This window comes from Humulus lupulus, chromosome 3 (assembly GCF_963169125.1).
Source record: "Humulus lupulus chromosome 3, drHumLupu1.1, whole genome shotgun sequence".
NCBI classification, from domain to species: Eukaryota; Viridiplantae; Streptophyta; class Magnoliopsida; order Rosales; family Cannabaceae; genus Humulus; species Humulus lupulus.
In genome coordinates, this window is record NC_084795.1 from 39,627,019 (window position 1) to 39,651,591 (window position 24,573).

The window sequence follows — 24,573 nt, forward strand, 5'->3', positions numbered from 1 at the left end:
TAATAAATATACTTTATCCAAAATTCACTGGTCTTACAAATATCAATAACTGTAAGAAACTAATATTTGATATTATTATAATATTCAAATATTAACAAAAATATTAATATACAATAATAATGGTTAAATAATAGGTATACTATAAATCACACTTTTCATATATATATATATACATGGAACTGTATTATTGATTTATTTAACAAAACGATAACAATAATAATTAAAATTAATTAATCATAATAATTTCCATATTAATAGAAAATCAATTAAATATGTATTTTTATAATTTATTTAATATTTAATATTTTCTAGAAAATTGGACAGCACAACGGCTATAAAGTGGACAATCCCAAAATCAAAACCTGTATCAAAATACATATAATCCCAGACAGCCAGTATAATTACAGAAAATATTCCATATATCAATAATATATAATTATATACTATAAATACACATAATAACAATTACTCTAATCAATCACAATTAAATCACAATATATAGGTCAAAGAAATTATACCACAATGATCGGGTTCCACAACAAGTCAAACGGTGATTTTCTGAAACTCAAAACGTACTTCGGAACCTCGAACACTAAGTTTCGACCGTCGGTCTACAGTGGATCGCGGTGGCTCGTGGTGGGCCCACCACCCAACTATGGTAGATGTAGGAACAAGTTAATGGGTTTTGAAGCCCACAACACGAGGAACACGATGGTGGTGATGGATCGGCAAACGGATGCCCGAGGTGGCCGAATCGCAACTTTGAAGTCGCGGGGTGACCGAACTTAAATCGACCAGTTGAGGTGTTTAATCGACGAGTGAGCTCTTGCAAGTATTTAAATAAATCAAAGTATTTAAATAAATCAATGAGTGTTTATTTTCTTTGATTTGAAGTGTTAAAAAAAATTGATATCTTCAAATTGATTTTGATGAGAAAATTAAGAGATTTTTACACAATTCATTACAATTTTTTTAATTACTGTATTAATACCAATTAATATATTTTCATTTATATATACAAATCTTAACAGATTTCTTATTTTAATTACTAATTTTTTTATTATTTCTTATATTAATTTTTCCTAATTAAATGAGAAAGCAACCAAGTGAAAGTTACTTTCAAAGAAGTGTGTTTTGCTTTTGCAAGTAAATGAGTCAATACAAACTAACATTGATGTTTTGTTTATTTTGATCTATTGTGAGCTTATCATGTGACTTGAGGACTCATGATGAACTTTGTCCCATATGAGATATGAGTACTAGAGTGCTACCAAATGAGGGTTAAAACCAAAAGATTTTTTTAATAGAACTCAATCTTGAAAAGACAAGTATTTCTAGGTAACAAAATACTATAAGAGTTCTACCTATATAAACCTAGGGGTGGTGCCGCCCCTCATGAGAATTGTGAGTCATTCTTAAGAAAAGTCTATGAATGGAATGTGCACATGGGCATTAACGGTGCAAAAGCGAGACATTGAGGTCTCAAGTGAATATAGCAATGTGTATGTGTGTTATCACCGGTTTGTTATTAAGGGATAGTGGTTCAATGCTTCGGTAACCAAAATTTCAACAAACTCTGTGATAATTATACTAAGGTAAAATTCAAATTGAAAGACATTTTACTTTATGCATCAATGCAAAAGTTTCTATAGAGACTGGTTATTTAATCAAGTGGAGGAATATTATATTTCAATATAATGTTTGATTGATTAAATAAGTATTACAAAACATGATTATTTAATCTAGTGGAGGAATGCTATATTATTTCATATAATATAATATTAGATTAAATAATGTGACAAAATGTGATTTGTCACACCTTGTACCATATAATTGAAAGTTACAAAATTTGACACATGTGTGTGCCCAAATGTGATATATTTTGGAGTTACAAAATCAGTTACAAATTTGTAACTCACAAATATTACCCAATAATGTGTAGATTGTGTGTTACCCATTTGAGTTTGGATTTCACAAATCCATTATGAAATATGACTGTTGGAGACATGTTTTTAACTTCCATTAGGTGTATGGAGGTTACAAAATAATGTGAGAACGGGTTTGGGACATTTTGGAAAAACTAAAAATTTTGTTGCTGAAAATTGCTTGTGGTCGTGGCCACTGATTATCAGTGGCTGCACCCTGGGGAACAGAGGCCAGTGGTAGCAGCCACTAATACTCCTGGCTGCGGCAAGTAGTGCTGACAACCAATTTATCTTTTCAGTTTTTTCCAATTTGAACGGTTCTAACATCCCAAGTAACTCCCAAATCTCCATTTTAATTCCATAAACATCTAATTAAATATTGGTAACAGCCATGTGGGTTGGTGGAATTTGAAATTCAAATGTTGTATCTCAAACTCTATAAATAAGAGCCTAATGCTCACTTGTAATACAACTTTAATTCTATCCACTAGAGAACGTGGCTAAAAATACACAAAAATGTTTGATTATTCCAGAGAGCTATTTCAAATATTGAGAGAATCCTTTAGTGCTTGAGATATGTGGATATAAGCTTTTGAACAAATGTTGTAAACTTTGTTCAAGTTAGTGATCCTCAATGCTCTTCACTTTGATTGTGTGAGTGAGAGAGTTTTGTTTATTGCTCTTGTTATTTCTTATTTCTACTATTGCTTTTATCTTCTCTTTTTCTATTTCTATTTACTTGTATTTTTGTAATAAGAGTTGTAGCACTTATTTTTCTATCATTTTGTCTATTATAACCTTTTGTGTAAAGTTGTATATTTGGATTTACCATTTCCATTGAGTATAATATAAATATCTCTAACAAGGTTTTGTATAGAAAAAGTGACATTCTTATAAAAAAAAAAATTAAGACTATTTTAAGTGAAGACCCAAGGCACAAATCTGGCCAATCTATGCTCAAAACCGAACTTGGAATCAACTTAGTATTTAGTGATTAATTAATACTATTTAAATATTTTGTATATTATAAATCAGTTCAAATTAAATTGTAACTTCCTACCAATTTTAAAATTAAAAAAATTGACAAAAAATTTGTAAATATACTTCAAATTATTTTTTTTATATTGAAAACGTAGTAATAAATGATTTATTAAAAGTTATATTTATCAAATTTTTTATAAATGTATAATTTTAAATTGAATTATCATATATATATAAATTATTCAAATAATATTAATAAAATACTATGCTAAGTTTAGAGTAAACAATAAGTTACAAATGTATTATTCCTTTTTACCGTGAATGCAGCAAAATTACCTCAACTTTAAATTATTATATTATAAATATTTTTCAAAATATGTCTAATTTTCCTTCTGGTCCAAAATTACCTCAACTTTAAGTTTTAAATGTATTGTTCATTTGCAATTTAATATTAAATCCGATATAATGACTAAACTAAATTATACTAATAACTATGTCATTCAAGTTTAGTATTGGGTATGATTGGTGCCTCTTAGCAATGTGAGTATTGATGCCCACACCATCTAATACGACATTATGTTATTTAGGGTTGGGTATCCGATCTAATCCAACATTTTTGTACTAATCAAATTCATTCAAATCAAATGTTTAATTTTGAAAATCATTATCCAATCCAATCAAATTAATAATTATATTGGTTTGGTTTTTTAATTATTTTTTTAGTTGGAACCCGATTTTTTTTGAAGCTGAGTTAGAACTTGATTTTTAATATTAACTTTAAAATATACAAAAAATCACTTAATAACTAAACAACACTATTTATTTAGGTTCAAACTACGTAAAGTTATCATCCTTACGAGTTTAATCTAACTAAAAACTTGAAGTAATATTGAAAATGAAGAGAATAGATACATATTTTTAGTGTTTTTTCCTCTAATTAGATATAGAAGTGTATACGGGAAGACTAATAATTAACTACTAATAATGTATTAAAATAAGAGTAATGATATGTGCACCCAAAATATGCACCCAAACATTACGCACAGTGATGTGTCACTGTTTTTTTAAAACAGTAGGTCTTAGTTTTAATAAATGTGATTGGCTAGACCAAACTGCCACATCACTGTATATAATGTTTGAGTCTATATTTTGGGTGCACATATCATTACTCTTAAAATAAATATGAATAATTGAATATTTTTTTAATATATATTATATTTAATTGGATCAGATCAGATCAATTTTTAATTGGATTTTGACAGTATTATCCGCTATCCGATCGAATTTAATTAAAATCTAATTATTCAAATAAAATCAAATTATAATTATATATCCAATTTTTTTTAATTAAATTGAATTAAATTTGTTTGATGTAGTTGGATTGATTTGTATATTGCCTACTCCTAATGTTATTGGTATAATTTAGTATAGAGTACAATAAATTATATATGGGCCACAAACTAAATTGCACCAATCACCCATAGATACCTAATAGCAATGCTCTCACAATAATCCTTTCTAATTAATTCAAATAGTGTGAACTGTTGGTATTCTAGGGGATGAAGTAAGCTAATTAAGGTAGGTCGAACTAGGAGGGTTCTAGGAAGGAGACAAACAAACAATTACATGAGCAATGGGAAAAGAAAGAAAAGGCTGACGTACGAACTATACATATTCTTTACATATATATTTTCATTTAATTGACTTGTAGTCAACTTATAAACTTTCCACATTCTTTATTTACAACTTTAATTATGGTACCTAGAATCAAACCCCACACGTAATATGTCTTCACACTCATCAAATATAATAATAATATATACATACATACATACATACATATACATATATTCATGCAAGGAAAATGTATTGGTCTTTTTATCTTCTCTTGCAAGGGAAAACCCATTTATGTTTTCATTTATTATTTTTGTATATATAATACAACTTCTAGTGGAAGGAAATAACAGTCGGATTTTCCAAAGCAAAAGAGAAAAGCATATTATTAATGTGGAGTGTGAACTTTTTGATGTCCTTAGTACGACTGTAGGGTATTTGATTCTACTACTTATTGTTCTTTCTTCCATGGTAAGTGATCATTCTTATACATTTTCTTCCTCTTTTTCTTTCTTTCTTTCTTTCTTTGTTTTCTTCTCTCTCTTTCTCTTGTTTTTGTTAAAGATGCACTCCAATAAGCCCAAGAAGGAAAGATCTGTTGCCGGAAGAAGTTTAATCAATTCGGTCTTTGATTGGTCTTTTAAAGATGTTATCAACAATAATCTCTATAAAAACAAGGTATGTGTATGTATATATTGATTCATATATATATATATATGTATACGTCATCAACCATGCATATTTATATAATAGAGGGATAATTGTAAAACATCCACTATGTTTGGGTTACATTTAAAAAATGTACCCTGAATTTTTCAATATTATGAAGTTCTCTCTTAGATTTTACTTTATAACTTCTTAGACGAAAAATTAGTAAAAAGATAAAAAATACATCCTCTTAAAATATTAAATAATATCTAGAAAATTTAAAAAAATGTAATAATAAATAACTTCACATAACATTATTTTTTATTTATTCATGTTTACATATAATAATAATAATAATGCATTTTATCATTTTCGTGTTTTCATTTTGACTATTTTGTCTAAACACTAAAATATAATGGGTTTTTTTTTTTTACAAACCATATTGTCTAATTTAGTAAAAAAGAAATGGAGGTTTTTATTCATCTAACATATAAATATATGTATCATGGGTAGCAGAGCACAGTTATCCATTTCATTGTTTTTAAATGAATTTTATGTTGGGAATAATGTATATGGACAATTATATACAGATGCATAACATACAGAGAAGTATGTTTTTAAATTGAACATATGTTCTTCAGAAGAGAGTTGATGGGGTCTTATCTTGCTTATAGATAAAGCTAACTACATACAGAGGAATATGGAAACTTGTAGAAGTTGATGATCATGTTATCTTATTTAAAATATTGATTGTTTCTTTTTCTCTGTATTCAAAAGACTAATTAATAAACTTGAAGTTTGTTCTATGGAAATACTGAATAGTATGATGATTTATGCTCGTTTTGTTTAATGTTATAGGCTTATAGTTACATTTGGAGCTTGGATTTCAGAAAAGAAAATAATATTTATAAATTTTTTTTCCAAAAAAGTCCCAAGTTCTAAACAATGCTTGTAGTTTTTTCATCATAAAATTTTTCAAATTTTTCATTAGCACAATCCAAGTTTCAAACAAAGCCTAGAAGTGTAGTTGTTTTCGAGTCAAATGGCAAAAACACTGGAAATATGTTGTTTGTGCAGGTGAAGAAGATTCCCCAAACATTCTCCTCAAAAACAGAATACTTAAACTCATTCACTGCTCCTCTTATGGAGGAAACACATGCTGACTTGTTATCAAGTGTGAAATCAGTGTCTCACTCCCTTTGCTGTGAGATAAGGTCTGTCACTAGGACTGATGGATATAAGCCTCCCAAAGACTTGTTTTACAAACTTGTACTGAAAAGTAGTGAAAACAAGAATGACCATATGACCTATGAACCTCAACATGGAGACCTTATTGCCATAACCAGTGTTAAACCAAGAAGCATTGCTGATTTGGAAAGGTCTTATGTTGTTGCTTCGGTTCAACATGTGAAGGATGATCTCGTTCTCACAGTGCTTTCATCGAAGCCTCTAGAAAACCACATGGACAGGAAGAAGAATCCAAGTCTTTTTGCTGTTTATCTCATCAATATGATTACTAACATTCGAATATGGCAAGCACTGACTTCTGATCCTAAAGACCGCAATATGAAGATCGTTGAGAATGTTCTAAGGCCTGAATTTCCTGTAAGATGTTAGTCAGTTCTCGCTTGATGCTGCTGACTCCAAAACTTTTTATGTTTTGATCTTAGTTTCACTATTTGCAGGATGCAGAAATGTGTATGAATTGTCGCTCGAAACAAAATTGCAGCGCTGCATATTTAGATGCAAAGATTGGAATTCAGTCATCTGAGTTGAATGAATCCCAACAGAAGGCGGTTTTAAGCTGCGTTAAGACAAGTGAATGTACTCATAAGAATACTGTGAAGCTTATATGGGGGCCTCCGGGGACAGGAAAAACAAAGACTGTTGGTTTTTTATTGCATTGCCTGCTTAATATGAAATGTAGGACACTTACATGTGCTCCCACAAATGTTGCAGTATTGGAAGTAACAGAGAGGCTCATACAAAGAGTTGTGGAGTCAGCTAAGTATGATACTTATGGTCTCGGTGACATTGTTTTGTTTGGAAATGGGGAGCGAATGAAGATTGAAGAACGCAATGAGCTTCATGATGTGTTTCTTGATAACCGTGTTGCCATACTTGATCATTGTTTTGCTTCAGAAAGTGGTTGGAGAAATAGTTTGCTTTCTATGATTTCTTTGCTTGAGGACCCTCAAGGAAAGTACCAATTGTACTTGAAAGAAACTGAAGTAATAGACTTGAATGAGGACGATGATGACGACGAGGCGATACAAAATCAGGACTCGAAGAATCAAGAGAAGAAAAATAAGAAACCATTGAAGCAGGTTATACTAGAAGCCTTGAAAGAAAACAAGAAGAATCAGAAAAAGACGAAGGACAGGAAAGAAGAAAAAGAATCAAAGCAGGAGGAGGAGAGGAAGGGAAAGAATGATCTTACTAAAAAGAAGGCGAATCTCGGAGACAAAACACATGTTAGTCCTTTGAGTTTTGAGGAGTTTTTTAAAAAGAGATTTTCTTACATTGCAGAAAGATTATATTTTTGTATCGAGAGTTTGATTACACACCTTCCAACCTCTCTGATTTCATTAGAAGTTGTGAGGAGGATGTTAGAAGCTGTTGATAATCTCAAGTCCTTACAAAAGTTGCTGTTTGGAGTTGCAAGCGGAGCATTAGGAAAATGTTTTAACAAAGATGAAATGAGTGGGAGTGCTAGCTCTGCAAGTTTAAATGCTGCAAGAAGAAAAAGCTTTTTTCTACTAAAACTACTCCCTTCAACTTTTCCTGTGCCTCACTCTACTAATGGCAGTTCTGATATGAAGGAGATTATAGAATTTTGCTTGGAAAATGCATGCCTGATTTTCTGTACTGTCTCAAGCTCAGCTAAACTACACAAGAAAGAAATGGTTCCTTTAGAAGTATTGATTATAGATGAGGCTGCTCAGTTAAAAGAATGTGAATCAACAATTCCTTTACAACTTCCTGGAACTCGTCATGCCATACTCATAGGCGATGAGCGGCAATTACCTGCAATGGTTCAAAGCAAGGTTTTTTTTTTTTTTTTTTTTTAAATAAAGCTTTTGTAGTTTGTTTCATTTTAATTTTTTCTTATTTATATCTGAACTGTGTTTCAGTTATGTAATGTCTCCATTATCAAACTTCTTGTATCAGGTCTCAGAGAATGCCAATTTCGGAAGAAGCTTGTTTGAGAGATTGGCTTTACTTGGCCACAAGAAACACCTTCTCAATGTCCAACACAGGATGCACCCTTCAATCAGTTCATTTCCAAATAAACAGTTTTATAGCAATAAGATTTCTGATGGACAGAATGTTACACAAAGGAGTTACAGCCAAAGTTTCATGCAAGGAAAGATGTATGGCTCCTACTCTTTCATAAATGTGCCATATGGAAAAGAGACATCTGATAACAAGCATAGCAGCAAGAACATAATAGAGGCTTTTGTTGTCTCTGAGATAGTTGCAAAGCTTTATGAAGGTGCGTGTAACCGATGTATACTCTTTTTTATTTAATAAGATGGATGATCAATATTGACATATTTTTTTCTCTGTTTTGGTCTTAAAGAAGTTAAAAATACAAAGAAAAATGTTAGAGTAGGAGTGATATCACCATACAAGGCACAAGTTTATGCAATAAGTGAGATAATTGGAAAGAAATACAGTTCAGATGCTCAAAGTGATTTCTCTGTGAGTGTTCGATCGGTTGATGGATTTCAAGGAGGCGAAGAAGATGTTATTATCATCTCAACCGTCCGGAGCAATGGCAAAGGATCAGTGGGGTTCCTTTCCAATTGTCAAAGAGCAAATGTGGCATTAACTCGTGCAAGGTAATAACACACACAAATGCTAAATGAAAGAACTTTTTGAGTAAGTTTGTAAATTATGTTCACTGACACATTCATAATTATCTAGGCATTGCCTTTGGATTGTGGGCAATGGAGAAACTTTATGTAATAGTGGATGTGTTTGGAAGAAACTAGTCATGGACGCCAAGGAGCGTAGGTGTTTTCATAATGCCAATGAGGACAAGAATTTGGCTGTGGCTATCACTGCTGCCTTGGTTCAGCTTAAACAAATCCAGCTTTTACCAAATCTAGATTCACTTCTGTTTAGAGAGGCAAAATGGAAGGTATGCTCATCTTTATATACCCTTCTTGTTTCTTTGACATTTTTTCATCTCATTCTGTTTTACGCTTGTCTTTGCCTATTCACCAATCCATGTTTGAGTCTTTCTTCTTTTACTCTTTCTTTCTATAATTTTACACAGGTTTGCTTCAATAATGATTTCTGGACTTCAATGGCGAGAGTTAAAGATTACGAGTGTTGCAAGGAAATACTTTCTTTATTGGTGAAGCTTTCATGTGGCTGGCGTAATGGAGCTTCATCTCAATTAGTAGAGTGTTACAAGGTTAAGCAAATGTCTATTGTTTGGACTGTAGATCTTCTCCTGGAAAATTCACATCACATTCAGATTTTGAAGGTTTGGAATGTTTTGGCTCAATCTGAGGTACCAAAGCTATCAAAACACCTCGATTCAATGTATGGAAATTATTTGCCTGATAAATTGAGTCGATGCAAGTTCAAACATAAAGAGAGGTATGCAGATTTTATGTCATTCTGTTTTTAGTAACTTTTCAGAAAATGCTATTGCAAAGCTCTAACTTATACCAACATTTTTTTTAACAGGAATTTGGTTGTTCCAATGAAATGGCCTGTGGATTCAAGTTCCATTTCAGCAGATTCTACTGACTTGTTATTAAACTCACTGGCCTCACTCACTCTAAAGGATGAACCAGAAACATCATCTTCAAAAAAAAATAGGTCAGTGCTGGTTTCTAAAGTTCCATCAGACCTTGTCAAATCTTCCAATGTATTAGAATGAACTAACAAATGAGAATGGTCAAAAAAGAGGTAACTGTTTTTTAATTGCATTAGCTGTTCTATGCAGCTGTAGGAGATATATCAACCTGTATAGATTAGAAGAACAATACAACTAGGCAAAACATATACTGTTAATCGAAATTAGAACACCAGAATCAATGAAATAAAAAATTAAGAGAAATAAAAGGGCCAAAACAGAAAGCAATCGACACAGTGATTTTATACTGGTTCAAGATCAAAGATCAATGTGATCTTTGACTCTACATCCAGTTGAATACTATCCCTTTATTAATCAAGAACTCAGAAGTACAAAATTACAACAGTTAAGAAGTATATCACCAGACAATGAGAGATTCAATGGTGAGTAAACTCAGAACTACTCAACAGCAACTCATCACCATAACACATCCGTTCATAGAGTTATGTCAGCTTCTTCTCTCTTTCTGTCTAGTTTCTAGTTCTCTTTCTCTCTTTGTAGTTTCTAGTTCTCTTTCTCACTTTCTCTCTCTGTTTTCTTCTTGCTCTGTTTTTCTGTGTCTTTTTCTAATGAGCCGAGACCCCTTATATATATGCCTCTCAAAGGAATAGGCAAAAGCCTCTCAAACAAACTTAACTAACTTAACAGAGTTAGTTAAAGACTGTTGGATTTGAATGAATACCAATACCACAGCAGCTTTTTCCAAAAAATAGTTATAATTCATGTCAAGTCTGTCTAAATTAAATTAGCAATCTAAATTATTACTGTAAATTGATGAATGTCAGATTCAGAAGGATCTCAAAGTCCTAAAAGAGAAGTTTCGGTCTTACAACTAATTCACCAAGGATGGAAGTTTGCACAGAGGTGATTTAAGGTTAGATTTTCTCTTTAATCTAAGAGGAGCTATTTAGGGTCCAATGTGACTAATTTTGCAAGTATTCCCAGTGGACATGGTATTAATAATTAATGGTTTTTTCTTGTCTTTCTAGGTGAACCGGGTTAGGATCTTGGGAGAGATTTTACTTGGATTGTAGACAAGGATAAGGGGTGTATATTATACAAGCAAACATATCATCCTAATGATTATTTGTTCTGTCACCCATTACTGGCCTTAAATTGTATATAATAGTTGTGTTCTTAAAAATGTTTCTTCTAGTTGATCTATGGACCAAATGAAACATCAATGTACAAAAAAGAAAAAGAAGAAGTTAAATAGTCTTTTAGTATATTCAAATTTGAAAATCCTATTTATATAAAAAAAAACTTCTTCCCCATTTTGAATGCAGAAATTAGCTAGCTATCTTCTGGAAATAGATCATTAAACTTTCTCTCTTTGGATTTTTTTTTAAAGAAATTGAATCATTAATTCAAATTTTTAATAATTTGGATCTTAAGAATTTGACGAGGGTGGCAAAAGTCAATTTAAGTATTGGGAAAACACATTTTAACGAATTTGAGAATTTAATGAGAGCTTCTTTTGAGATATGTGTTCTCCAAACAAAAAATATTAAATTATGTATCTCTTCTATATAAAAAATAGTATATAATATAAATTTTTGGTTTTAAAGATTTTTTATTTTTTTAAAAAATATTATTATATTTAATAGAATATTTTTATATTTAACATAATATTCTTATATTAAATGGTAAATTGCAAACATAATTTAAACTTAAATAAAATTAAATAAATTAAAATATAATATTTTTGAGATATTTTACAATGATAATTATTTAAAAATAATAAAATTATATATTTTATAACTTAAATAAAATTTAAACTTAATATTATATTAAACATATAATATATAATATTTTGTTGTCACTGTCAAATTTAAAAGCTAGAATAAACATAAACTTAAACAAAAATAAAGAAATAAATTAATTAAAATAAGATATTTTTAAGATATTTTATGATAATTTAAATAATTAAATCATATTTATTTAAAAATAATAAAAACATACATAATTTTTTTATCTTATAAATTTGTGCTATAGTTTATTTTTTATCAAGTGATTATAACTCTTTTTCTTTATCAAATTCACCAAAGGACATTGTGAGATATATTAGAAACTAAAAATAGTTGATGACCGTCTACATTGTGACTTTTTATATTCTTATTTTATTTCTATTATTAGTTTCTTTTTAAATATTATTGTATTATATATATATGTCATGTAGCCATGTAAATATATATTTATGTCAATATTGTGTTTAGATGTCATATATGTAGAGAATATTGATATGAATATTTATATATACTATAGAACTATTATTCATTCTATTATATATATATATATATATATAAATATTAAAAAAAACAGTGAATCAATTTTTATTAAAAACATAAACAATGCTTACAACCTTAAAACTAAACAAACGTTGAATGCATGTGGCTTCTGCCTAGTATATTATATACATATACATCATTCCTAATAATAATAATAATAATAATAATAATCCTTCAACATGAAATTACAAAAAATAGTCATATACTTATTTTACAATGCACTATTACAAAACTAAATGTTTATTTTGCTTTTTTTATATGGGGTTACAAAAACAAATTTATAGGACCCCTATTACTTAGGTTCTTATGCATAATCGCACGAAGTAATAGACCTCATATTATTTATATATATATATAGAAAATTTCTCAATAATTATTACTTATAGATGGGTACTAACAATTACGATGATGTGGCAACATAATAACTTGGTATAGCAAGTTACCAACAAGTAAATATTTTTTTTTCTATATTAATTTCGAATTTAGTTATTTTTTTTGTCATAATTAATGGTGTTTTCAACCAATGAGAAACACTAGCTATATTTATAAATTGACATACATTTAAAAAATGAAAAAATTTACAATATTATATTTTCATAATAAATACACATTTTTCATCAGGTAACCCTTCCAAAAATTTGAAAAAATCAAACTTTATTTTTAGAAATATTAATTAACAACTATAAATATGAACCATTGATCTTAATCCAATGGTTAATGTTAAAGTAACCATACATGGGTAGTAACCATTAAGAGTGCCCCTATATATATTTTGAATCTTCTACTTTATGGTAAGTAAGAATTTCCATATATCAAAACAAAATTACATCAAACAACTCTCCCAAAAGGACAACCAAACATAGCAAAAGACTATACAAGTAAGTCTCCTATCCAATTCCTATATTTTCCAGTAATTTTTTTACTATGTAATAGAATATTACTTCTAGCTTTAACTTCTTTCCTAATTTGCATTACTGTACATTGTAAATTCACAACTTTATGATCCCAAAGAGCAAAGTTCCAAACCTTCCAGATTTGATACACAGCTGCTACCAAAGTCATGGAATAAATTCTTTTCCTAACCTGAGAAACACCTTTAACATTGACCAGCCATCTTAATAATCCATTTAATGTTCTGTCAATAGTTTTCTAGCCCAGCCACTCAGTAATCTTAGCCAAACAAGAATTACTATAACAACAACCAAAAAAGAGATGACAAATATCTTCTTCCCCCTGCCCATAAATCAGACAATTTGGATCATCTATAACACCATGCTGAAAGAGGCGATTCCTGGTCTTAAGGCGATTTAGTTGAGCAAGCCAAGCAATGAAGGAGTGCTTAGGAACATTATGAGCACTCCAAATTACTCGAGTCCAAGAAAGCTTCACTGAATTCTCATTTTCCTTAAGCTTCCACTACACCTTTCTAACACTATACTCAGAATCACAAAAAGTTTGGAGGGAATATAAACTCTTCAGCTTATTCTTAACTGCCACTCTTTTTTTCCACTGCCAACTTGAAGTAACTGAAGCTTCATAAGCCCACCAGGAAGTTCCTTTAAGATAGACTGAATGCATCCATTTTACCCACAGACTCTCTTTATTCTTAGCCACAACCCAAACATATTTACCTATTGCAGCTATATTCCATAAATATACATCCCTTATACCCAGACCGCCTTTAGCATTACTCTTACAAACATCTTCCCAAGCCACATTACTTGCACCATCAAAATCCATAGCTCCCTTCCACAGAAAAGCCCTACAAATGGATTTCACACTGTGTAAAATCTACTTAGGAAAAATGGTGATTTGAGCCCAATAGGAATGCAAGGAAATCATAACTGAATTAATAAGAACTAATCTAGCAGCAAAAGATAAGTATTTCCAGCTCCAATTTTTGATCCTTGCAACCATTTTGTCAACAATGGAGGCATAATCTACAGCCAAAATGCCCTTAGAATTAATAGGAATACCAAGATATTTGATAGGTAAACTCCCTTCCTTAAACTTAGAAACGTGAAGAACTCTTTGAATCTCTTCATCTGCCATACCTCTACAAATAATCTCTATTTTGCTATTGTTGATTTGCAGACTCGATGACTTGGAAAACAGCTCAACACCTTGCAGCATCAAATAAATGGACATAAAATCTCCATTCGTGAATAAAATCACATCATCGGCAAAACACATATGTGTAAGTTGAAGATCTGAGCATCTATCATGAATTCTGAAGATCTCATGGTGAGCCACCTTCGTCAAGATTCTATTAAGATATTCCATACAAAGAACAAAGAGTAAAGGGGAGTTCGGGTCTCCCTGTCTTAGACCACGTTTAGAGTTGAAAAAGCCATGAAGCATCCCCTTTATCAATAGAGAGAATTTGGGAGTTTTCACACATACCGTGATTAACTTTATGAACTTACTAGGAAACCCAAAAGCCTCAAGCATTTCTTCTAGAAAATCTCAGTCCAAGGTGTCATAAGCCTTCCTAATATCCATCTTAATAATGCAGCTAGGCTTGCAATTACTCCGCCCATAATGCTTCAATAAGTCCTGGCAAACCAACACATTTTGACCTATGTTTCTACCTTTAATAAATCCACTTTGCTTCTCCGCCACTAAATGAGGAAGAACCTCTCTCAGTCTGTGACAAAGAAGCTTAGAAGCCACCTTATACAAAGTATTACAGCAAGAGATCGGCCTAAAATCACTCACATGATCGGGACTAGACACTTTAGGAATGAGAGTAATAATAGTCGCATTAACCTCCTTTAACAACTTACCACTCTCTAAAAAGGAAAGGATAGCTTCACTAACCTCCTCTCCAATAAGATTCCAATGCTTTTGAAAGAAAGCACTATTAAATCCATCCGGCCCCAGAGCTTTATCATGGGGTATACTAAAAACAGCTTCGCGAACCTCATCCTTCCCAAAAGGCCTAAGCAAATCTTGGATATTATTAGATGAAAGAACTGGGCCCTCTTTAATGATGCTAGCTTTGACCTTAATTCTGTTATTCATTTTGTCTCCCAACAAATGAGTATAATAATCAATAAAAGCCTGTTGAACACCTTCTGCTGTATCCTGCCAAACCCCTAAGTTGTCATGAATTGCCATAAGAGAATTTTGCTTCCTTCTAGCCTTAAGACTCCTATTGATTATTATACTTTATTTATTTACAATTGTAAGGTGGGTTTTTTTGACCTTTTGTTTTGATGATAATTTGATGTATTTTATTTGTGTGCATTGATAGAACCGAAGTAAGATTATAGGCCACTACTCATATTACTTTGCTTGTGTTGTACCCGTTTAATTACTTCATATTACTTTGCTTGTGTTCTAGAAGACTGACTATCAATTGTAAAGGTACAACATATTTAAAAATAGCAAAATTAATTATACTCAGTAGTCTTTGTAAGTTTGAGTCATGCATTGTCATAAAATTATTCTCTACTAATTGGGATTTTTGGCTCTTATATATTAGATATTAATTATCAATAATTAAATAATAATTTTATAATATATTTAGTAGTTTCAATAATTAGAAAAAATTAAGAATGTGTCAGATTTGAAAAAAGTGTGTATATATAATATTAATTGCTAATAAATAATCTCACATATATAATTTCCAAAATGTTAAGTAATATTGTGGTATACTTCTTTATGTGTATTCAGTTTTGCAATTATTCTTTATTCTCTCTTGTACATATTATATATACCTCAATGTACAATTTTACCAATATAGAGAATATACACAAATTTCCCAAACTCTCTATCTGCCTTTACATGGTATCAGAGCTGCTATGGCTTCTTCCCCTATGATTTCGACTTCTTCTTCCTCAGCTCCGGTAGTCACCGTCACCACCCCAACTCCCTTCACTCCAAACACTTTTGCCACCTCTTCTTCCTCAAATACCTCTTTTCCTTCCGTTCATCAACCTTTTTCTGTGAAAGTTGATGAAACAAATTTCTTAGTTTGGAAAAATCAGCTCCTCAAAGTCATTGTAGCTCATGGGCTCAAAGATTTTCTAGATGGTACTCGCCCGTGCCCAGCCAAATACTCGGACGAAGCTCACCTGCAACTTAACCCAGATTTTACCCAATGGCTGAGATACAACAGATTGCTAATGAGCTGGTTATATGCATCCTTGAGTGATAATATGCTCACCCAAATAGTCACCTATACCACGGCTCAAAAAATCTGGGAGGCGCTCAAGGAGATCTACACATCGACGTCCATGGCGCACATCTCCGAGCTTCGAACATCTCTTCAAACGATTCACAAAGGAGGCAAGTCAGTCCGTGAGTTTCTTCTCAAGTTTAAATTTATTTGTAACACTCTTGCTGCCCTTGGAGAACCTATCTCTAATGTCGATTATCTGATCTACTTGTTAAATGGTCTGGATCAAGCCTATGATTCTTTTGTCACCTTTGTTTTGATGCGTCCTAAAAAATCCACACCAGAAGAACTCCATAGCCTTCTCCTCCAATTTGATTCTAGCCTTGTGTTGGGAAAAACTTATACATGATCTTTATTTATTTTTATGTAGATCTAATATTAAACAAATTAATATGAGATAACCTAGAACATGTTTCTAAAATTGAATTCAAAGAGAAACAATGATAAGAATACTTACAATATACGTAGCGGAATGAATGAGTCATTCCTTTAGTTTCTCTAACCCTTGTATCATTTCTGTCGCAAAGTATTATTAAGAAACTGAACCGATCTTCAATTTCTTCACAACCTTCTAAAGTATCCTTAGAATCACCTAGACTAGAGTGGGCAATTCTCACCACATGAGATAAATACATAGAGAAGAATAGAAAATAACAAAGAGGCTTAGAAAATAACTTGTGTTTAGAGAGAATCTAAAACTATCAGAAAAATAGTGATTAAACTTATCTGTCGTCTGTCTTGACTTCTCTCTAAGCACTCATTTTATAGACTCAATTAGGCCATTTAATTTAATTAAAAAATCAATAAAATAATAGTCAATTAACAGCCCTAGGTCGAAATTATCATGGGTTTTAGGCCTGTGAAATTTCCCATTTGATTATAAGTCTATTGGACTTAAAATCAAGGTCTGTATTATTTTCTATTGATTTAATTAATTAAATAATTATTTAAATCCTTTATAAAATTAATTATTTATAATTTGAACCTTGATTTAAACTTATTTATTAATTTAGATATCAATTTATCTTAATTAATAAATATGCCTTAATTTCTCTTTTCTTCTCAAAATTACATAACTCTCTGAAACTATCAAAAATTGACCTGGTCAACTTTGATAATTCTAATTGATAATTAAATCAATAAATTGAGACTATCTAGATGATTTTATCCAAGGTAAAATGGGGACCATGGGCCTATGAAATCAAGCTCCAATAAGTTATCATAAATCTAACAAATAAATTTACTAACTTATTAATTCCTCGTGACTCCAGTAAAGACTCGGAATTGCACTCTTGAATTCATAGAACGCTCTATAACAAATATAGATACGCTATTAATTATCCATTGTTACAACTATAATTGTCACTCAATCCTCTATAGACGGTCTACAATGATGTAACGCCCCAACTCCTGGAACCGTTACGGTGTGCCTTGTAAACAGTGCTAAACTCGCTAATCGAGTCATTTGGCCAAAATCGTGATCTAGGTATGATTAGCGGTTTAGGGATTAAAACTTTGGTTAGGAGATAACGTTTCACTAGAACGTTTAGTATATACATTGGGATCCCGAAAATAAAGTTTCAGAGTTTATTACAGAGAATATTTACAACAGGCCGTTCGAAGCGGCAAAACAAGGTTCAACCCTAGTTCCACTTTAAACCTCGGCCGTGGCAGACGAGCAGCTGCATATGTACACGTCATCACCTAAGCTCTCCAACTCAAGGATGGTCCAGCTTCCTCTTGCCTTTACCTGCACCACGTAGCACCCGTGAGCCATAGCCCAGCAAGAAAACACAATAGAGCATGATATAATATCAACAACGATCATAATAACCATTCGGGACTATCAGTCCAAGCCAATAGGTGACAATAGCCAAAAGTCACAATAATGAGCATCGCTCCCTCTAGCCATGTGACGATAGGGTCACCAGGGCTTAACCGATAAGTGATTCTTTCGTAAGTTTGATTAGGACAGGTGCAAGGTGATTAGCCACCAACATGACCTTCCTCATGACTCTAGAGTCGAAACTATGGACAACGTCCCTTAGCCATGTGACAAATGGTCACCGGGGTCATATACCTTGGCTGAAATCATCTGGTCTTAGACCAGGCAAGCGCTTATAGTTCTCATTGACCTTCCGGTCGGTCTAGCATTAATACCCCATATGAGTCATTCAATGCCGACCTCGATTAGATCTAATCTTTAATCGGCCCGGCGTTCACAACGCACTGCCACTTCTGACCCTTGGGTCGGTAAAACACGACCAGTGCTCAGCCCGTGGTGAACTTAACTAATAAGTCACAGCTTCACAGACGGATCTGGCACCATTGTCGATTCTGACTAATAAGTCAGCGCCATACACAGGTAAGCCATGCCACCAAACATATATCACATGTCCAATATCCATAGACAAGATATTTAGCATGCTTACTAAACAGATGCCAGTACAATTAGGACCATATACAACCACAGAGGCTCAAACTCTGAACAATGTTATACCTAGTATACAAAGCATGTCCTAACCACATGTTTCTCAAGCATCATATGCAATATATCCAGCAATCCAACATGCACCAATAACAGCCATGCATGTCACGTATAATAGTCAACCAACATGCATCAAGAATAGTCATGCATGTCATACATAATAATCAACCGACATGCATCAATAATAGCCACGCATGTCACATATACACAGGGTGCAGTTTTCTTACCTCAAAGTCGAGCTAGAACAATTATAAGAACAACCCTTGAGAACGATCAACCTTTAGTCCTTTAGCGGTTACCTATTCATAACCAAATATAAGGTATCATCAATAAAAATGATCAACATAAGTTCCCAAATCAATATCTAGCCTCCGGGACATCAGTCCCTACTTAATCGGGTACTAGGTACAACCCCGAGGCCTATGGCTTGAATCCCCAAGCTTAAAAACATGTTTTTGGTCAAAATGGCCTTAAGGGCCGCGGCCCTCCCCTGCTGCGCCGCGGCGCGCCCTCAAACAGAGAGGGCTCTCCCTCTGTCAGACGCCAAGGGCCGCGGCGCACCCGTACTGCGCCGCGGCGCTCAGCCCAGACCAGCAACCGACCACACATGAACCGGTTTTTTCCCCCTGTGTTCTTACCTCTCAAACCAGTCCCTTAAACCATCCCTAAACCTCCTCCAAACATATAATTAAACCCCCAAATAACACCCTTAGCTCACTCTCATCAAAACCCAATCATACCATCAATCAAAACCCCTTTAAATCCATACTTCCACCAAGAATCAAAGGCTGAGAATTTGAAGATCAAAACAGAGCATAACCTGAAACAAGTGACTAAAACTCACCTTGAAACCAGTTTGAACCTTCCTTAATAGCTAAACCAGGTCCTCAACTTCAGCCCTTTGAATTCCTAGCTCAAAACCTCAAGATGGCCTCAAGAACACCAAGGGAGATAATGGGGGAAATTGTGTACGGGAAGGGAGAAGAAATGGCTTTGTTTTATTCTGTTCTTCTACAGCCCTCCTAAGTTATATATATATCCAAAACCCCAAATGACCAAAATACCCTTAAGCCATCAAAAGCTTCTCAAACTATTCTAAGGGTAAAATTGGTACTTTCCACCTATCCCGTTAATCATAATTAACGCTTCCCAATTCCCGCTAATCTCAATATCCTCAAATTCCAATAATTCATATCCCGTTACCCTAAAATCCCCGGTAACACTATAATCACTAAATTCACCCCGAGACTCACCCCGAGCCCCGAACTTAAACCCGTTATGACTAGACCGAACACTTACATCTCATGATCGTCTCATGTCGATAAGCTCGAACCAATCCACCTTATAATGTGGCTATATTAACCAATCACAATCACGCACCCAAAATATACAATTACGCCCACAGTGGCCAAATTACCAGATTACCCTCATAGTTAACATATGAGCCCATATGCATGAATTCACCATCATATAATAATTTAATTCACGTAAACATGCATATAATCATTAAATACTATAATAAATCAATTATGGCCCTCCCGGCCTCCTAATCAAGGCCTTAAACCTTATTAGGAAATTTGGGGCATTACAAATGAGATGAGACTAAAATACCGTTTTACCCCTCATTGTATTTTATCCTTAAAACACTTAGTTCCTTGTAAATGATATTTCAGTAAACTAATTTAATTATTGAAATGAGATCTCTATCATTTAACACCTTAAACCAAACTAAAAGGAAACCATCGTTTCACTTCTTTACCAAAAGCTATAGATGTTCATATATATGATTAACACTCCCACTCAATTATACTACCGAGTTTCCAAGATGTAAGTATAGGCTAGTCTGTAGGGTAAGCTGGTAACGAATAAGTCAAAGAACTCAAATAATACAATCAGTTAGAATACTAACCACTCATAATTGAGATTGAATTGACCTATCGTCAACTATATGATATGACTAGAATAGATAATAACGGTATGTTTACTTATCTTATCAACTATCAATATCGGTCCAGTCCATTGTAACAAATACATTCGATCTTATCTACTTTGCTAATGTTCTGGAAAGAACATAACACTATAATGTGTAAGTAGATCATATCATAGATTAAGAAGTAAGTGTAAATCTTGTGCACTGACTAATCTTAGGACTGACTTATTTTTGAACATATAATCATATTTATATTCTACTGTGATTACGTCACTATAAATATGATTAGATATATGCTCGAGATTTAATAGAAGTTTATATTAAACAAATAATCTTGAAAATAAAACATGTGAGCAAAGTGATTGACTGAGTCAAAAAATGATTTCTATTCTTTTATTGATAATAAAATGAGATTACAAAGAAATTGGGTTTTAATTAGGGCATAAAACCCCAACACCTTGAACGACAAATGTTTGTTGCCCAGATTAATTCCCTCCAAGCAAACTTTGTCCAGCTCAATACCTCCTCTTCCCCTACCTATTGACCTTCTCCATAGTGACAACCAAAACTCTCTTACCTCAATTTCTCTTCTAGGTCCTCTCACTCCTCCCACTCTTTCTCCTCTTCCCAGGGCCTTCTTGGCCGACCACCTGCTCGACCAAATAACCCTCCATTGGCATCTCCTCCCTCTTACTCTTCTGGTTCCAAAACTCAGTGCCAAATTTGTGGCAAACAGGGGCATATTGCCGCGGTGTGTTATCACTGCTTGAATCTTCAATACCACCCCACAGGGCCTCCACACAACTTCAACATGTCTCTTGCTCCTACTGCTGACTTTTCTGGCTCCTCTACTATCGCTGGTCTCCATGCCACTGCCTCCACCGTTGGTGACCCAGCTTGGTTCATGGACTCGAGGGCTACTCATCATTTTACCCCTGATTTCTCTCACCTGGATACAACTTCTCCTTACATTGGCTCAGATCAAGTTATGGTAGAGGATGGTAAGACTTTTCCTATTACTCACATTGGCCATTTAAATTTGTCTACTAAATCTCCTTATTTTGTTACCATTTCTCTTAAGAATGTTTTACACTCTCCTGCTATCACTCACAATCTTATTAGTGTTACTCGCCTCTGTCAAGATAATAATGCCTTTGTTGAATTCTATCCCTCTCATTTTTTTTGTCAAACATCAGGTGTCAAACCACATTCTCCTTCAAGGTCTTCTTGAGAATGGTCTTTATCGTGTCTCTTTTCCCACTCATCGGCTTCCCTCTAGTTCTGTCTCTCCTAAACTATTTCTTGCTCGCACCTTAGACAGATTAAACCAAAATATTGTTTATGATTTTTTTAATTTTTTTTATATAATATGGTAACTTTTTAGATCACAAACTACTATATTTAAGGTACAAAATATTCATGATATTATTCAAATTACACCTTAATGATTGGAGAAGAAACTTGTTTATTCTTGATAGAAGATAAATATTATTCCAATTTCTTACATAATTACACAGTCATGTGATTTATATATACACACGACACCTATATATATAATATATTTATAATATTTATTGTTATTCAATATAAATATATACATATCTATATAAGTTAGATCAAATAAAAAAATAACATGTTTTCTTTTTTAAATATAAATGATAAAAATTAAGATTATGTATTATATTTATTATAATGATATTTTGTAATATTTAAATTAATATAATTATTAAATATCTAGTCTTGTATTAAATATTATTATAATAATAATATTTTATAATATTTGAATTCATATTAATATAATTAATAAATATTTATTCTACTAAAATATTATAAAAATTAGGATTATATATGTAGAGTCCAAGAACTTTACTTAGCTAGTTAGATAGTAGTAGCAATAGTAATAGTTGTAGTATTTTTATGACTGTGGATTTTGGTTCAGACTGGGATTTAGTTGGACACTCATAGTAACACTTGTAGATTTTCTAAGTGTAACCTATAGTTTAAGAATATTAATTTTAACCTAAGGTTTGATTAATATGACTGATATTGATGGTGATATTTATTATATTATAAGGTTTAGATAGACCCAATAAGATAGTAACACTTGTCTTGTGTATGTTTAATGATAATTAAGTATTTTAGAGGAATAAGTTTATTAAGATCAATATTTGAATATCCTAGGGTCTGTCAGCAGCTTTGAAATCGTTAGAGGACTTAGTCAAGGCTGTTTACTCAATTCAAATTAGGCTGAAAAAGTGTAATTTCGTGTTTAATATTTCAGCGTATGCCAATATATCGCATCTATAGGGGGCGATATATCACCATGCGGGGATACACGTAGCTTCGCACGACCACCTCGACGAGCCTCGGGCATATTAGCCCAGGCGATATATCGCCTACTAGGGGCGATATATCGGCTCATGTACCATATTTTTAAATGTTTTTGAAACCGAGCTTAATTTAATCTTTAACCTCTTGATAAGTCCAGCATCTTTTTGACCGAGTCTTCAGCCTCTGCTGAACAATAATTCAAATATTTTTCACTTAAAAAGCCATTATTTTATTCAAGTTAAATGAAGATCTTTTCATTCTTGAACTCTATAAATAGGACCTAGTACCCAACCATTTATTCATTCATCAAGCTAAGTTCAGAGTCTGCAAGCTGCTAGGTTATTTTTGAGTGTTTAAACACTTGGGTTGGGAATATAAGCTTTATCCTTTTAAGCTTAATAAACACTCGGGAAGTAAGCTTTATAGTATATTTAGGGTTCGAGGAGTAGTTCGGTCATAGAAGCATTCGAGGTATTCATTATTCTAGTTCATTTCTGTGTTATTCTTATAGTTTTCTACTCAAAATCCTAACTCTATTCTTTATTCTTTGTTAGGAAATCTAAGATCTTGAACATAAGGTTCTTGGTAAGTATCTTTTCAATGGTATAGTTCTTTCATTCTTTTCATCCCCTTTTCTTTAGTATACTCACCTTGCTTTGATGGTTTTTAGGAGTGTTCCAAAGTCCAATCCTGTTCTCATATCTCGGTATTTTTTGGTAAGGAAAATAGGATAGGATTTTATATGTTATGTTATATGTTATCTTATGATTTATGTGTTATGTTATATGTTATATTATGTATGTTTGTAGACTTGGGCATATGACTTGTATAGCTAACAAGCCCCAATAAATTTATGGGCATATGACTGGCTTAGCTAGCAAGCCCCACAAATCTAATGGGCATATGACTTGTTTAGTTTACGAGCCCCAAGTAATAATGACCATTATAGTATTTGTGACATATGTTTATGATATGTTTTAGTATATGTTGCGATATGAATTTTATGTATATGACTTATGTGTTAGATTTTCCTTGCTGGGCATTAGGCTCATTCCTTTATGTTTATATGTGCAGGAAATTAGCTATGGCGGCGGAAAGGTTCTTGGCAGCTTGGGGATTGTGTATTGAGGCAGAATGGAAATGGATGGATTGAGCGTTCGGTTCGAGGATGAAGTCACTTCTTAGTCTTTTAAAAATTATGCTTTATATGTATTTTCTGCACTTTATTTTGTAATCCATTTATTTAAAATTATGTTATGTTTTTACTTTTAAAACCATGGGATCCCATATCCTACTTTAAATTTTATGT

General features: G+C 32.5%; 1 protein-coding gene across 6 annotated transcripts; it reads left to right on the forward strand.

The window, feature by feature from the left end:
* Nucleotides 1-4,787: 4,787 nt before the first annotated feature.
* Nucleotides 4,788-24,458, forward strand: LOC133822556 (uncharacterized). Of its 6 annotated transcripts, none has more exons than XM_062254930.1 (10): nucleotides 4,788-4,991; nucleotides 5,085-5,198; nucleotides 6,246-6,773; nucleotides 6,854-8,215; nucleotides 8,340-8,664; nucleotides 8,752-9,013; nucleotides 9,099-9,315; nucleotides 9,454-9,782; nucleotides 9,873-10,007; nucleotides 24,339-24,458. In XM_062254930.1, exons 1-10 carry the CDS (start codon nucleotides 4,815-4,817, stop codon nucleotides 24,415-24,417), a joined length of 3,528 nt encoding a protein of 1,175 aa, XP_062110914.1. In that variant the 5' UTR covers nucleotides 4,788-4,814; the 3' UTR covers nucleotides 24,418-24,458. The 6 variants fall into 6 exon arrangements, 3 of the variants coding, with proteins under 3 accessions (XP_062110914.1, XP_062110913.1, XP_062110912.1); XR_009887935.1 differs by lacking the exon at nucleotides 24,339-24,458 and adding exons at nucleotides 10,830-10,918; nucleotides 11,034-11,355 and having other exon boundaries at nucleotides 4,811-5,198; nucleotides 9,873-10,097; XR_009887936.1 differs by lacking the exon at nucleotides 24,339-24,458 and adding exons at nucleotides 10,830-10,918; nucleotides 11,034-11,355 and having other exon boundaries at nucleotides 4,812-5,198.
* Nucleotides 24,459-24,573: the final 115 nt, after the last annotated feature.